Source organism: Neophocaena asiaeorientalis, unplaced genomic scaffold (assembly GCF_003031525.2).
Source record: "Neophocaena asiaeorientalis asiaeorientalis breed wild unplaced genomic scaffold, Neophocaena_asiaeorientalis_V1.1 scaffold582, whole genome shotgun sequence".
NCBI classification, from domain to species: Eukaryota; Metazoa; Chordata; class Mammalia; order Artiodactyla; family Phocoenidae; genus Neophocaena; species Neophocaena asiaeorientalis.
This window is the reverse complement of record NW_020172996.1, coordinates 946,957-963,706: the sequence shown is the minus strand read 5'-3', so window position 1 is coordinate 963,706 and position 16,750 is coordinate 946,957. Positions and strand designations below refer to the sequence as shown.

General features: G+C 42.4%; 1 protein-coding gene across 1 annotated transcript; it reads right to left on the bottom strand.

The window, feature by feature from the left end:
* Positions 1 to 1,137: 1,137 nt before the first annotated feature.
* Positions 1,138 to 15,870, bottom strand: LOC112398003 (zinc finger protein 501-like). The gene is made up of 6 exons (XM_024742368.1): positions 15,632 to 15,870; positions 13,207 to 13,380; positions 6,344 to 6,382; positions 4,436 to 4,562; positions 3,778 to 3,897; positions 1,138 to 3,107 (listed from the first exon to the last, which is right to left on the bottom strand). The coding sequence occupies exons 3-6, from the start codon at positions 6,356 to 6,358 to the stop codon at positions 1,933 to 1,935; spliced, it is 1,437 nt and encodes a 478-aa protein (XP_024598136.1). The 5' UTR covers positions 6,359 to 6,382; positions 13,207 to 13,380; positions 15,632 to 15,870; the 3' UTR covers positions 1,138 to 1,932.
* Positions 15,871 to 16,750: the final 880 nt, after the last annotated feature.

Below are 16,750 nucleotides of genomic sequence, written 5' to 3'. Positions count from 1 at the left end.
AAATATAAAAGTAAACATTAAGACCCCAATGATATTAAGTGTAGAAAACACTAATTGAATGGGAAAAAATAAATCAATACTAGTTGCCTGGGAGTCCTGGGAGAGACGTCACAAGGTGGATATGGCATGAGTGATGGATGTTTGTAATTATGATGGTTCTGTGGGTTTACACATATTAAAACTTAACCAAGCTGTACATTTTAGGTATGTTCAGTTCAGCACATACCAACTATACAGCTCAATTAAATTTAATAAAAATTGGATTCACATAAAAAATCTGAATCTTTTCTGAATCTCTTCAGTAGAACTCTGGTAACCACATGTTAACCCCATCACATCTCCTTGTCTAATGGGAGGGATTCTGTTGTGGTAGCAATGAAGACTGGTGAGCAATGAAAGGTGTTTCCACGTGAGTTATCCAGGAACTGCTTGCATCCTAAAAACCACATGCCTGGACTACACGATTTCCACTTTTATTACCCATTATCTTTGCTATGCACCAATGGCCTTGAGATAAACAATCTGCAGATGCTATGGGATCCCAAAACCTTTACATTATTTAGCCTGACGCTGACTGGGACCTCAGGAGAGAAACCGCTCTGTAGCTCCTGAGAATTTTTGCAAAAACATTATCCTAAACAGCCAGTCAAGGGAACATTCATGGATGCAATTTTAGAATAGGTTCATCTCTTTTTGTTTGCTAGTCACTCACTCCCTATTAATTCCCTGTTTCTGTACGAAATATGGTTCCCACCTGATGTCTGTAATCTAACGCTCAGCAAAACCAGCCTACCATGTTATGGACATTATGGCACATGGCTCTTTTCCAGCTGGACCTAGAGAACTTCTTCTCTTGAACAGTACTGGGGTCATGATGTGACATCCCATGTGAAAAAAGAGAACTTATGCAGCTCCAAAAAACACTGGTGGTTCATACAACTGTCCTCATCTCAGGGTGACCTCGGCACCCACCAAAAATTCTAACATCCAGGTCACATTAGTCCCAGAGCCCTGAAGTCTACCCCAGCAGGCTTTAGACAACAATTCAAATTAGATCAAAACTGGAGTGAAAACCATTCTCCGCCATGATACTATCCTTATTGAAGAATACAAAGATTGGAACACCCACAAAAGACGTGGCTTAAACTATAGTCTTTATTTTTTCACAGAGTAGAGCAAATGGAGGCAGATAGTTCCCAAACAGGGTGATCTGGAGCTAGAAACATCCATCGTGAGCATGACATGAGACAATATCACCAAGGAAAGTAAACTGTAAGCTGCCAAGGGAACCCACATTGGGTCACAGTGGTCAAAGCTGCTTAGGTTCTGTCCTTGACAGAAGAGCATGACAACACCCAAGTGCTCAGGTTATTCATGCTTCCCTCCAGGGGACAGGACAGCACAAAGGTCTACCTACCCTGATCACAATGCGATGACTAATGCCCAGTACTGGGATCTGCCACTTGGGAGAGGTAAAAAACTTACAGTGACATTGAGTCCAGCAAGGGGCTTGCACAGGTTAGAAAGTAGAGTATAGCTCCTGAAAAGCTTCCTATGAAGCCAGTACTCATAGGCAATCTGCACACAAGAGCTGTTCAGATGTATGGCATTCAAATTCCAGTTGATGACTTCCTCAGAGAGTCTATTCAGTATGATGTATTAACTAAGGAGACAGCTCGTTCACTGCTCTCATCTCATTTGAAGTCCCTTCTCTAGATGAACTTTCTGGTATCAAATAAGGTAAGACCTTTGGCTGAAAGCTTTCCTACATTTGCTGTACTCATAGGGTCTATCTGAGCTGTGAAGTTTCTAGTGCTCAGTTAGAGCAGACCCTTGACAGAAAACTTTTCCACATCTGCACTGATGAGGCCTTTCTGGGGTGTGAGCTTTTCGGTGTTGAGTAAGCTGGATGCTTTGGCTAAAGAATTCTCCTCATATGGTTTTTCTCCAGTGTGAACTCTGGTGCTTAATAAGAGTAGAGCTTTGGCTAAAACACTTTCCACATTCACTGCACTTATAAGGCCTTTCGCCAGTGTGAACTCTCTGGTGCGTAGTGAGAATAGAGTTTTGGCTAAAACATTTCCCACATTCACTGCACTTGTAAGTCTTTGCTCCAGTGTGAATTCTCTGGTGGACCTGAAGGTGGGCCCTTTGCCTAAAGGACTTCCCACATTCACTACACTCATAAGGCCTTTCCCCAGTGTGAATTCTTCTATGTTTAATGAGGCTGGAGATGTACCTAAAGACTTTCCCACATTCACTGCACTCATAAGGCCTCTCTCCAGTGTGGACTCTCTGATGCTGAACAAGCATGCGTTTATAGGTGAAGGCTTTTCTGCATTCTCCACATTCATAAGGTCTCTCTCCAGTGTGGACTCTCTGGTGCTGAATAAGTTTGCTTTTAGTAATGAAGGTTTTCCCACATTCACTGCACTTGTAAGGCTTGGCTCCAGTGTGAATTCTCTGGTGCACAATAAGTTGGGCGTTTTGTCTAAAGAACTTCCCACATTCTCTACACTCATAAGGCCTTTCCCCAGTGTGAATTCTTCTATGTATAACAAGGTTGGAGTTGCATCTAAAGACTTTCCCACATTCACTGCATTCATAAGGTCTTTCTCCAGTGTGGACTCTCTGGTGCTGAGCAAGCCTGTATTTACGGCAGAAGGCTTTCCCACATTCACTGCACTTGTAACGCTTTTCTCCATTGTGAAAGGCCTCTACAAACTCGGTGTCCTTTTGTGGAGTGACCTGGTGCTGGAGAAGGCCAGAGCTACAAGGGAAATCCTTCCCAGACTCCTGGAATGTGAAAGACTTCTTGGATGCAGGGACTGTGTGGCTCTTCATAAAGGTCTTACCCACGTCTCTTCTAAAGAGTTCCTCTCCAGTGTGCTGGTGAAACTGCACACCTGCCCCACAGAGTTTCTGGCCAGGGTTTGTGCCAAGGTCCTCAGCTAGATGCAAACCACCTTCTAAGTACAGGCAGCACGTCTCCCAGGGATAGGACTTCAGGGTGAACAGGTCTGCCTCTGAAGTATTTATTTGTGGCACTTCTACAGAAACATTCTGCTCAGAAGGTGTCTGCTTTTTCTCTGCTATATACCAACACCCTGAAAGCAGAGAAATACAGGTAAACTTGACATAGGATTTTGGTATAAGGAGGCAGCCCCATCACAAATGTTTGTCTGACATAGAAAGGAATAAATCTATGGGACTGTTTTCAAGACAAGAAGTTGCAGGGAGGCTAGACAAGCCTTGCTGTACAGTACTGACCCTCTACACATCACAGGACAGGGAGCACTCACCAGGCAAATGACAGAAGGACGGGGTGGAATGCATAAAGGAGCTAGGGGTCCACAACTCATTCCTCCAGGAACAGTTTTCACTAGGACCTTGGCTGCTGGTGACATGTGTGTGCTATGTGGAAAGCTGTGTCCAGGTCCAGGAAAATCTGATTTTCATTGAGTAGCTGGCGTTCAAGGACTATTTTGAGGAGAGGTGCAGACCTCATGAAACATTAAGTGTAGGTGAATAGTGGAAAGCACAGCAGAGGGAGGATGGAGAGGAACAATTAGGAGTGGAAGACAAAGAGGTAAGGGATAATTCTGGGTTGGAAGTCAGAGGAAAAATCACAGGAGGCAAGTGTCAAGGATGGAGGAGAAACAGAAATGAGGTACACAGTCACTGGCCTTGACACCAAAACAGTGTTGGGTACGGGACATGTTCCTGATATGATGTGAATCGAACCATGATGTCACTTCCTCCCCCAATGCTAATTACCAGGGTCAGGCCATATTTGAGCCCCTCTTGCTCTGTCTGGAGTCATGTCCACTCTGTCATGTACCCAGGGTTCTCCTCTCAGCTCCAGCTGGACAACATGGTACCTAGAAGATGAAAGTCCTAAGAGAAAGACATGACAGGTGAACAGTCAGTACTGACCCAGGGGACAACCAATCCCAAAACAACCTCAGGAAAAAAATATGTAACAAAAAGAATCTTTGAGATGAGGGTCTCATAGAAACAGCCAAGAAGACCCCACAAATACTGACCACATTAAGTCCCAACAATTCCTGGAATGGTAAGGCCCCAAGAAATGTCAGCTGGAAGATGGCAGAGCCTGGAGCACAGAGGTACATGGGTCTACGGAGTCAACTTAGCAGGGAGTGGCTGAGACTAATGGAACCCACTGAACTAATTCCAAGTCTTATGACCCAGAAAAACTTCACTGAAAAAACTTCAGAGCTGCTGGTATTTGGGATACTCCTGAAAGGAGATCGTATACACGTTCACTCAGCCTTGGCACCAACAACACAGATGAGAGGGAAGCAGTAATATAGATGTACCCACTGTCTAGCTGTGAAAAAACAGACTTGCTTTTGGAAAAACAGGGAAAGGCAGAGACCTGCCTGGGATGCTGGGATAGGTGTGAGGGCCTTACCCAATGACGCAGCAAGTGCAAAGGTCTCCAGCATGACATCGTGGTACAGGAATCTCTGGGCCTCATCAAGAAGCTTCCATTCCTCCTGGGAAAAGTATACAGCCACGTCCTCAAAGGTCACAGAGCCCTGTGATGACAGGGACGATGTCTCCATAAGCAGCCTCTCTCCCCAGGACCCCATAAGTGCCCCTAACCCATACTCACTCGGTTCATCTTCCTCCCCAGCTCCCTAACTTAGAGGGCACTGGTACCTAATAACTCTTCATACTTCCTTGAGCACTAGGTACAACTCTCAGCAACAACAGGTAGGTAGGTGGGCAGATAGATGCCATCTAAGCTGTGGGCCTGGTATGCATGGCTCCCTCCCTCTCCAGCAAGACAACAGCCTGAGAGTCCCCAGGATCATGTCTCCCAGACACAAACAAACTTGCACTCATCATTCTCTCTTAAACTCCTGGTATGAGGGCTCTGGGGCAATTTTGTCACACACCTTCCCCACATGCATACTCACTGGCTAACTCCTCATACATCTGATCCCCATCACCACCACCCAGCCCACAAAACTGGCATGTCTCCTGCCTCCTCACATACCCTCCTGCACACAGCATCAGAAAGTTCCTGCCAATGCAACAGGATCCCACCGTACCCCAACTCTCCACCGGTCTGTTCTGAAGGCTTCCCCACCAGGCCTTGTTCCTGACTTTAACCTCAGTCAAAACATGCACATCTAAATACGCCTGTTCATGTTCCACCTCTGTATTGCACATTATGTCTCCTCACCAGTTGCAATCTCTGTCCATATAACACCCATTCAAAATCCACACCCACTTGACACACCTTAGGTAAACTCATCTGACATTCTGTCAGAAACTACCGAAGTTCCACCACAAAAGCCTAGTGAGTGCACAGGAAGAAAAATAACCACCAGCCTGACTTTACTTTCACTTCACTTACATTCTGCTTTCCCTCTGCATCAATTAATCAATTTCATAGGCACTCCCCCATAAAAACCTGAGCCACCTGATGGACTTTCCCTCCCACCCCCCACCTTCCCACTGATGACCACTCTTCTTATCTTTGTGACAGCCCCCTTATCTTCCCTTGTCTCCTAATGGCATCCTGAAGCCTCCCCCAGCACTCTAGATCTGCACGTTCAGCCGTCCCCTTGTCTCCTATTATTGGAGTCACTGGAACATCTGAGAATCAAAACAGCCAAAACCCAATTCTTAATATTCTCACGGAAAAGGACTGCTACCACTGACTTCCCCATCTCAGTTGGTGGCACTGCCACCCTTCCAGATGCAAAGGGAAAAGAAACTTGGAGTTACCTGTTAGCCCTCCACATTAGAAAATCTGATCAGCCCCTACTTTAAAAGCAAATCCAGAAACCAAGTATTTCTCCTACCTCCTCATGCACCACTTTGGTCCAGCAAGAACTAATGTGCGTCTGGATGACTGCAATAGCCTCCTTCATTATCTCCTTTTCTTTCTCTCCCCCAGTCTCTTGTGCACTCTGCAGCCAGGAGTAGCCTCTTAAAACCTAAGTCACATCACTTTCCCTCTCTCTGTTCCAAAAATTCCATGTCTTCCATCATTCTCAGAACAGAAACCTCTTCTCAGTCTACCATTCTAGGTCTAACTCTGGCCCCCTTGCTCTCTGTTCTTACCAGCTGTTAACAAAGACCTACAAGTCCTAAAACACTCCCATCTCAATCTCATCCTCAAACATTTATACATATTACCCGCTACACCTAAGACAGCCTTTCACATCTCAGTCCACTGGCTGCCAAAAATGGGAATCTGTCCATATAACCTCTGGCCTGGACTTGGAAACCTGGGCTTAGGGTCCCCAGACACCAAGTCCAGGAAGAGTGGCAGCAAAAGACTTCTAGGACACCTGACACTCACCAGTGCAGGGTCCATAAGTGGTTCTGCTGAATGTGGAACCTGTGGGAAGAGTAGGGCCATGTAATATTAATTCCCATCAGCAACATAGACAAAAAAGGTTAATGAGTGAACCATTTAATATTTCAGATGAAGACAAATGCTCAAGAGGAAACTAAAGCATAAAAGAGGGCAGAAAATGTTACAGTTGTACCATAAGGTCATGTGGATATCTTGAGAAAAGGCCTTCCAAAAGTGGGACAAACAAGTACAAAGCCTCTCTATCAGAGTCATGCCTGGTGTCTTTGAGCAGCATTTACAAAGCTAGTATGACTGGAGCCCAGTGAGCCCAGAAGAATAAGGGATCGTGTTGGCAAGGAAATGGTGTTGGCATGTCATAAAGCACTATTATAGTCCTAAGTCACAAATATCAAAATTAAGTCTCATTTTACATACAGGTCTGTTTCTGACACTTCCATTTGATTCCCTCTTCTATTTCTCCCTTGCTAATAATACATTTTTATCTTCTTGTAGCTTGTAGTTGGCCCTCACATCTGATCACAAGTTCGTATATTATACTTCCTTTTCCAATTTTACTTGGTTATCTTTTTGTTTTGTTGTTGTTGTGTTTTTTTTGCAGTATGCGGGCCTCTCACTGTTGTGGCCTCTCCCGTTGTGGAACACAGGTTCCAGACACGCAGGCTCAGCGGCCATAGCTCACGTGCCCAGCCACTCTGTGGCATGTGGGGTCTTCCCGGACCAGGACATGAACCCGTGTCCCCTGCATTGGCAGGCGGACTCTCAACTGTGCCACCAGGGAGGCCCCTTGGTTATCTTATAAATTATTGCTTTATATAAAATTTCAGCTTATATAATCCATATACTAAGTTCTGATTAGAAATTATTAACATTATGGAGACTGGTTCAAGATGGCAGAGTAGAAGGATGTGTGTTCACTGCCTTTTGTGAGTGCACTGGAATTACAACTTACTACTGAACGATCATTGACAGGAAGACATTGGAACTCAGGATAAAAGATACCCCACATCCAAAGACAAAGCAGAAACTGCAATGAGAGAGTAGGAGGGGCGCAATCACAATAAAATCAAATTCCATAACTGCTGGATGGGTGACTCACAAACTGGAGAACACTTATAGCACAGAAGTCCACCCACTGGAGTGAAGGTTCTGAGCCCCAAGTCAGGGTTCCAACCTCGGGGTCTGGCAACAGGAGGAGAAATTCCCAGAGAAACAGACTTTGAAGGCTAGCAGGATTTGACTAAAGGACTTCGACAGGACGGGGGAAACATATACTCCAAGCTTGGAGGGCACACACAAAGTAGTGTGCACATCAGGACCCAAGGGGAAGGAGCAGTGACTCCATAGGAGACTGAACCAGACCTACCTGCTAGTGTTGGAAGGTATCCTGCAGATGCAGGATATGGCTGTGGCTCACCACAGGGACAAGAACAGCAGCAGCAGCAGCTCTGGGAAGTACTCCTTGGCATGAGCCCTCCCAGAGTCCACCATTAGCCCCATCAAAGAGGCTGTAGCCTCCAGTGCTGCGTCACCTCAGGCCAAACAACCAACTGGGAGGGAACTCAGCCCCACCCATCAGCGGACAAAACAAAGTTTTACTGAGCTATGCCCACCAGAGCAACACCCAGCTCTACCCACCACCAGTCCCTCCCATCAAGAAGCTTGCAAAAGCCTCTTAGATAGCCTCATCCACCAGAAGCAAGAAAAACTACAATGCTGCAGCCTGTGGAATGAAAACCACGTTCACAGAAAAACAAACAAAATGAAAAGGCAGATGACTATGTACCAGATGAAGAAACAAGATAAAATCCCAGAAAAACTACTAAATGAAGTGGAGATAGGCAAACCTCGGAAAAAGAATGGAGGCAAAGATCAAGAAGATGCAAAAAATGTTTTAAAAGACCTAGAATAATTAAAGAACAAACAAACAGAGACGAACAATACAATAACCAAAATGAAAAATATACTAGAAGGAATCAATACCAGAATAACTGAGGCAGAACTCACCTGGAAGACAGAATGGTGGAATTCACTGCTGCGGAACAAAGAAAAAAGAATGAAAAGAAAAGAAGACAGCCTAAGAGACCTCTGGGACAAAGTTAAATGCAGCAGCGTTTGTATTATACAGGTCCCAGAAGCAGAAGAGAGAGACAACCGGACCTGAGAAACTATTTGAAGAGATTATAGTCGAAAACTTCCCTAACATGGGAAAGGAAATAGCCACCCAAGTCCGGGAATCACAGAGAGTCCAGGCAGGACAAACCCAAGGAGTAACATGCTGAGACACATAGTAATCAAACTAAAATGAAAGACAAAGAAAAATTATTGAAAGCAACAAGGGAAAAATGACAAATAACATACAAGGGAACTCCCATAAGGTTAACAGCTGATTTCTCAGCAGAAGCTCTACAAGCCAGAAGGGAGTGGCATGATATATTTAAAGTGATGAAAAGAACCTACACGAAGATTAATCTCATTCAGGATCTCATTCAGATTTGACGGAGAAATCAAAACCTTTACAGACCAGCAAAAGCTAAGAGAATTCAGCACCACCAAACCAGCTCTATAACAAATGCTAAAGGAACTTCTCTAAGTGGGAAACACAAGAGAAGAAAAGGACCTACAAAAACAAACCCAAAACAATTAAGAAAATCGTGGCAGGAACATCCATATCGGTAATTACCTTAAACGTGAATGGATTAAATGCTCCAACCAAAAGACACAGGCTCGCTGAATGGATACAAAAACAAGACCCATATACATGCTGTCTACAAGAGACCCACTTAAGGGGTAAGACTTAGGGACACATAAGACTGAAAGTGAGGGGATGGAAAAAGATATTCCATGCAAATGGAAATCAAAAGACAGCTGGAGTAGCAATACTCATATCAGATAAAATAGACTTTAAGATAAAGAATGTTACAAGAGACTAGGAAAGACACTACATAATAACAAAGGGATCAATCCAAGAAGCGATAGCAATTATAAATATATATGCACCCAACATAGGAGCACCTCAATACATAAAGCAAATGCGAACAGCTATAAAAGAGAAAATTGACAGTAACACAATAATGATGGGGGACTTTAAGACCTCACTTACATCAATGGACAGATTATCCAGACAGAAAATTAATAAAGAAACACAAGCTTTAAATGACGCAGTAGGCCAGATAGATTTAATTGATATTTATAGAACATTCCACCCAAAAACAGCAGATTACACTTTCTTCTCAAGTGCACACAGAACATTCTCCAGGACAGATCACATCTTGGGTCACAAATCAAGCCTCAGTAAATTTAAGAAAATTGAAATCATATTAAGAACCTTTTCCAACTGCAATGCTATGAGATTAGAAATCAATTACAGGGGAAAAAGGTAAAAAACACAACAGAGGCTAAACAGTATGTTACTAAATAACCAAGAGATCACTGAAGGAATCAAAAAATATCTAGAGACAAATGACAATGAAAACACGATGATCCAAAACCTATGGGATACAGCAAAAGCAGTTTTAAGAGGGAAGTTTATAGCAACACAAGCCTACCTCAAGAAACAAGAAAAATCTCAAATAAACAATCTAAACTTAGACCTAAAGGAACTAGAGAAAGAAGAACAAACAAAACTCAAAGTTAGTAGAAAGAAAGAAATCATAAAGATAAGAGCAGAAATAAATGAAATAGAAACAAAGAAAACAATAGCAAAGATCAATAAAACTTCTTTGAGAAGATAAACAAAACTGATAAATCTTTAGCCAGACTCATCAAGAAAAAGAGGGAGAGGACTCAAATCAATAAAATTAGAAATGAAAAATGAGAAGTTACAACAGACACCACAGAAACACAAAGCATTGTAAGAGACTACTAAGGGACTTCCCTGGTGGTACAGTGGTTAAGAATCCACCTGCCAATGCAGGGGACACAGGTTTGGGCCCTGCTCTGGGATAATCCCACATGCTGCGGAGCAACTAAGCTGGTGCACCACAACTACTGAGCCCAGGTGCCACAACTAATGAAGCCTGCATGCCTAGAGCTTGTGCTCCACAACAAGAGAAGCTGCCACAATGAGGAGTCCACACACCGCAACAAAGACGCAATGCAGCCAAAAATAAATAAAATAAATAAATAAAATTTTAAATTGAAGAATAAAAGCCATATGATCATCTCAATAGATGCAGAAAAAGCTTCTGACAAAATTCAACACTCATTTACATGATAAAAACTCTCCAGAAAGTGGGCATCGAGGGAACCTACCTCAACATAATAAAGGTCATATACAATAAACCCACAGCAAACATCATTCTCAATGGTGGAAAACTGAAAGCATTTCCTGTAAGATCAGGAACAAGAAGAGGATGTCCATTCTTGCCACTATTATTCAACATAGTTCTCGAAGTAGTAGCCATGGCAATCAGAGAAGAAAAAATAAAAGGAATACAAATTGGAGAAGAAGAAGTAAAAGTGTCACTGTTTGCAGATGACATGATACTATACATAGAGAATCCTAAAGATGCCACCAGAAAACTACTAGAGCCCATCAATGAATTTGGTAAAGTTGCAGGATACAAAATTAATGCATAGAAGTCTCTTGTGTTCCTATACACTAACAATGAAAGATCAGAAAGAGAAATTAAGGAAACAATCCCATTCACCATTGCAACAAAAAAGAATAAAATACCTAGGAATAAATGTACAAAGGAGGTAAAAGACCTGTACTCAGAAACTGTAAGACACTGATGAAAGAAATCAAAGATGACACAGATGGAGAGATATACCATGTTCTTGGATTGGAAGAATCAATATTGTGAAAATGACTATACTACCCAAAGCAATCTACAGATTCAATGCAATCTCTATCAAATTACCAGTGGCATTTTTTACAGAACTAGTACAAAAAATCTTAAAATCTGTATGGAGACACAAAAGACCCCGAATAGCCAAAGCAGTGTTGAGGGAATAAAATGGAGCTGGAGGAATCAGACTCCCTGTCTTTAGACTATACTACAAAGCTACAGTAATCAAAACAATATGGTACTGACACAAGAACAGAAATATAGATCAATGGAACAGGACAGAAAGCCCAGAGAAAAACTCAAGCACCTATGGTCAACTAATCTATGACAAAAGAGGCAAAGATATACAATGGAGAAAAGACAGTCTCTTCAATAAGTGGTGCTGGGAAAACTGGACAGCTACATGTACAGAATGAAATTAGAACACTCCCTAACACCATAAACAAAAATAAACTCAAAATGGATTAGAGACCTAAATGTAAGACTGGACACTATAAAACTCTTAGAGGAAAATATAGGAAGAACACTCTTTGACATAAATCACAGCAAGATCTTTTTTGATCCACCTCCTAGAGTAATGGAAATAAAAACAAAAATAAACAAATGGGACCTAATAAAGGTTAAAAACTTTTGCAAAGCAAAGGAAACCACAAACAAGACGAAAAGACAGCCCTCAGAATGGGAGAAAATACTTGCAAATGAATCAATGGACAAAGGATTAATCTCTAAAATATGTAAACAGATCATGCAGCTCAATATTAAAAAAACATACAACCCAATCCAAAAATGGGCAGAAGACCTAATTAGACATTTCTCCAAAGACATACAGATGGCCAAGAAGCACATGAAAAGTCACTCAACATCACTACTTATTAGAGAAATGCAAATCAAAACTGCAATGAGGTGTCATCTCACACCAGTTAGAATGGGCATCATAAGAAAATCTGCAAACAACAAATGCTAGAGAGGGTGTGGAGAAAAGGGAACTGTCTTTCACTGTTGGTGGGAATGTAAATTGATACAGCCATATGATGAAGAGTATGGAGGTTCCTTAAAAAGCTAAAAATAGAATTACCATATGACCCAGCAATCCACTACTGGGCATATACCCAGAGAAAATTGTAATTCGAAAAGACTCATGCAGGGACTTCCCTGGTGGCACAGTGGTTAAGAATCTGCCTGCCAATGCAGGGGACAAGTGTTCAAGCCCGGGTCCGGGAAGATTCCACATGCTGCAGAGCAACAAAGCCTGTGCGTCACAACTACTAAGCCTGCACTGTAGAGCCCACAAGCCACAACTACTGAGCCCAAGAGCCACAACTACTGAAGCCCACATGCCTAAAGCCCATGCTCTGCAACAAGGAACTGCAACAAGAAGCTCACGCACTGCAATGAAGAGTAGCCCCTGCTTGCCACAACCAGAGAAAGCCACACACAGCAACGAAGACCCAACATAGCCATAAATAAATAAATAAATGATGCATGCACCCCAATGTTCACTGCAGCACTATTTACAAGAGCCAGGTCATGGAAACAACCTAAATGCCCATTGACAGACGACTGGATAAAAAAGATGTGGTGCATATATACAATGGAATATTACTCAGCCATAAAAAGGAACGAAATTGGGTCATTTGTAGAGACATGGATGGATCTAGAGACTCTTATACAGAGTGAAGCAAGTCAGAAAGAGAAAAACAAATATTGTATGTTAACACATATATGTGGAACCTAGAAAAATAGTACAGATGAACTGGTCTGCAGGGCAGAAATAGACACACAGATAGATGTAGAGAACAAACGTATGGACACCAAGGGGGGATGTTGGGGTGGGAGGAATGAATTGGGAGATTGGGATTGACATATACACACTAGTATGTATAAAATAAATAACTAATAAGAACCTGCTATATATAAAAAAATAATAAAACTCAAGAAAATTATTATAACATTATATAATAGAATTCAAAAATACAAATTTTAAATTTTTATCCATGTTATTTATATATTTTTTTCTTTCATAAATATTCAGACAGATTTTCTGTAATTTCCTACCTGCTTTTTTCTCCTGCAGTAGAGAAGGGAACCACCATTTGTTGACTTCACAGTGAAAATTAATCTCAGAATTCCCTCGTGGTTCAGTGGCTAAATCTTGGTGCTTTCACTGCCATGGGTTCGATTTCAATCCCTGGTCTGGGAACTAAGATCCTGCTAGCTGCATAGTGTGGCCTAAAAAAAAAAAAGAGAGAGAGAGAGAGAGAGAGAGAGAGAGAGAGTTAAAAGAAGAAAATGGCACCAGAAAATTAATCTGTGATAAAGGGGTTGTTGCTGGCATCAGAGTAAAAGTGCTTGGCCTCCAGCAGTTTGAGATAAGTGGCTGTCAAAGATGACTCCTTAAACTTAAGACAAAGGAAACATGAGACCTGACCTCTATTCCAACCTCATTATAAAAACATGGAAATTTCTTTGGTTCTAAACATCTTGATAAGGATTCCCAGCATTATAACTTTTTATCCTTACAAGGATTCATTTTGTCCCCCTTAAAACAAGTATTTTAACAAGATGTCTTAATCATTTTCTCTTCCAATACCAGCAGAGGACGATGACGTAACAGTAAAATAAATACTATTAACAGAGTACAATCACTGCAAAAGCAGAAACCCTCTAAGTGGCTGCATACTGTAAAACTGTAAGTTTACCTAATGCATGATGTGTATAAAAATACAACTACGGCATCACTAATCATTAGAGAAATGCAAATCAAAAGTACAATAAGGTATCACCTCACACCAGTCAGAATGGCCATCATCAAAAAATCTACGAACAATAAATTGTAGAGAGAGTGTGAAGAAAAGGGAAGCCTCTTGCACTGTTGGTGGGGATGTAAATTGATACAGCCACTATGGAGAACAGTATGGAGGTTCTTTAAAAAACTAAAAATAGAACTACCATACGACCCAGCAATCCCACTACTGGGCATATACCCTGAGAAAACCATAATTCAAAAAGTGTCATATACCACAATGTTCACTGCAGTGTTATTGACAATAGCCAGGACATGGAAGCAACCTAAGTGTCCATCAACAGATGACTGGATAAAGAAGATGTGGCACATATATACAATGGAATATTACTCAGCCATAAAAAGAAACAAAACTGAGTTATTTGTAGTGAGGTGGATGGACCTAGAGTCTGTCATACAGAGTGAAGTCAGAAAGAGAAAAACAAATACCGTATGCTAACACATGTATATGGAATCTAAAAAAAATAGGTTATGAAGAACCTAGGGGCAGGACAGGAATAAAGACGCAGATGTAGAAAATAGACTTGAGGACACGGGGAGAGGGAAGGGTAAGCTGGGACGAAGTGAGAGAGTGGCACTGACAGATATACACTACCAAATGTAAAATAGATAGCTAGTGGGAAGCAGCCGCATAGCACAGGGAGATCAGCTAGATCAGCTCAGTGCTTTGTGACCACCTAGAGGGATGGGATAGGGAGGGTGGGAGGGAGACGCAAGAGGGAGAGGATATGGGGATATATGTATACATATAGCTGATTCACTTTGTTATAAAGCAGAAACTAACACACCATTGTAAAGCAATTATACTCCAATAAAGATGTTAAAATAAATACAACTAACTACGGGATAGATTAAGACTAAGTATAACAATCTCATTCAAAGCACTAAATTAAAATTAGTAACATGGAGCAAAACAAGATCAAAAAGTGGAAATGGCCATTTAAATACAATAATAATTTTAACATATACGCTAAACAAATGTGTGCTTTATATACCCCAGAAAGCAAGGAAGGTATGGCCAGCATAGCAATGTTTATAATTACAGAAAGGAGACCAAAAACAAACAAGCCAAAAGAAAAAAACAAAGAAAGCCTTCAACAGCAGGATTTATAAAGGTATTTTACTCATATACTGTATTCACACTATTAGAACACTGCAAAAGAAGGAAAATTAACGGATAGCCATGAAAAAAATGGGTAAAGTCACACCATATTGGGTGTGACACATCATAATACTTATATGATTCCAGTCATAAGAGAGTTTTAAGATAACTGAGCGAAGGTAAACTACAGTCGTCGAATATTTTCCACACAGCTTAAACTATCAGGAAAAGCAACAAAATGCTTACTTGAAACATCAGACAATACCTTAACTTTGGGGGGATGGGGATAACTGTTATGAAAGGAACCCACAGGCGGCTTCTGGGGTCCTACTTATATCTCATATCTTGACTTGAGCAAAGAACGGGTATTAGTAAGAGCTGCTTATTCAACTGAACATGGAAGTTCCCTGCAATTTTTTTTTCCCCACGCACGTCTTATTTCAATATTCGGAAAACCAAGGTTTTGGGAAACAAAAAAACATAAACATAGGATGCTCGTTATAGAACATTGATAAGAACGAAAATACTGCAGAATGAGAAGAGTTGTCTGAGGGTCCGGAGGGAGCAGCATTTACCTGAATCGCACCCATCCGCTTGGCCGTCCCAGCGGAGTCTGTGGGCAATGGTGAGGCCCAGGCACGGAGGCCCGTCCCGGCCCCGAGACAGAGTCAGGCCGGATGGCGCCCACGCGGAGCCTCAGCCTTTCCTCAGAGCAGCGGACACAGCGCCTTCCTGGCTCCCTTTACCTGGTGCCGACCCAAGGTACCGGAGCGGACACCAGCGAACAGGTCCGAGTTTAAAAATGTCGCCCGCGGTCGACGCCGGAAGGCCCGCCCAGACACCGCCCCCTAGAACGGAAGTGGCTCTCTCCTGAGCCGTCATTGGTTCAGGGGCCCTTACGCGCCGCGCTTTGCCTTCAGGGTAATGTGGTTCACAGCATTCTACGACCTGTCAAGGGGCGGTGCTCCCCACCTCCGGGAAAGTTCCTCCTCACCCTGAGGGTAGCTGGGAAAGAGTGTCCCAAGGCTCTGAGTACTGGCGGGGTTCACGCTTCTTAAAGGGGACGCACCCAGATATCCGCAGAACCACGCTTCTTAAAGGGGACGCACCCAGATTTCCGTGGAATGTAGTCTGTGCTGTTAAGATTATATATATAAAAACTATAATAGAGTTATAGTTCAGATGTTCCCCAAACCTAAAAAAAAACAAATGCGCACATGATACCAAATTGTCACTCAGCAACAAAGTGCATCCATCCATAGTTGGGGTCTAATAAACACTGTTTTACTGCTCTTCCAAAGTATGTAGGCTGATGCTTTAGACTCAATTTATGAGTCTCAGTGTGTTAGGTCAGGGTCAAGAGAGCAAAGTTTCCAGACAGGGCCATGGTGGGGAAGACAGAGGAGGGATGTGGGATGGCCAGAAGCAGGTGGACAATGTGTTGTGTCTCTGGTTCCCTCAGAAGAAACGTAGAGCCAGTGACGGTGTCCCATTCAGGGGTGGACACATAGTTCTTACTCCACATTTAGATATGTATTCAGTTCTTTTCTAGAATCTAAGATCTACCTATCTCGAAAGAAGAGTGACTTACCACATGCCATTTTCTCCCTGGACAGTGACTCTACGGTCCCAGTCATAGTTTATTTACAAAGGGGGCATTTGAACCCTGAGATAAAGGATTGGTTTACATGATC

Excerpts from the sequence above, each read along its gene's own strand:
- LOC112398003 (XM_024742368.1), bottom strand. Across the intron at positions 3,898-4,435 it reads TGCACTTGCTGCGTCATTGG|GACTTTCATCTTCTAGGTAC; the intron begins GTAAGGCCCTCA and ends TCTTTCTCTTAG. Across the intron at positions 3,108-3,777 it reads TCAAATATGGCCTGACCCTG|GGTGTTGGTATATAGCAGAG; the intron begins GTAATTAGCATT and ends CTCTGCTTTCAG.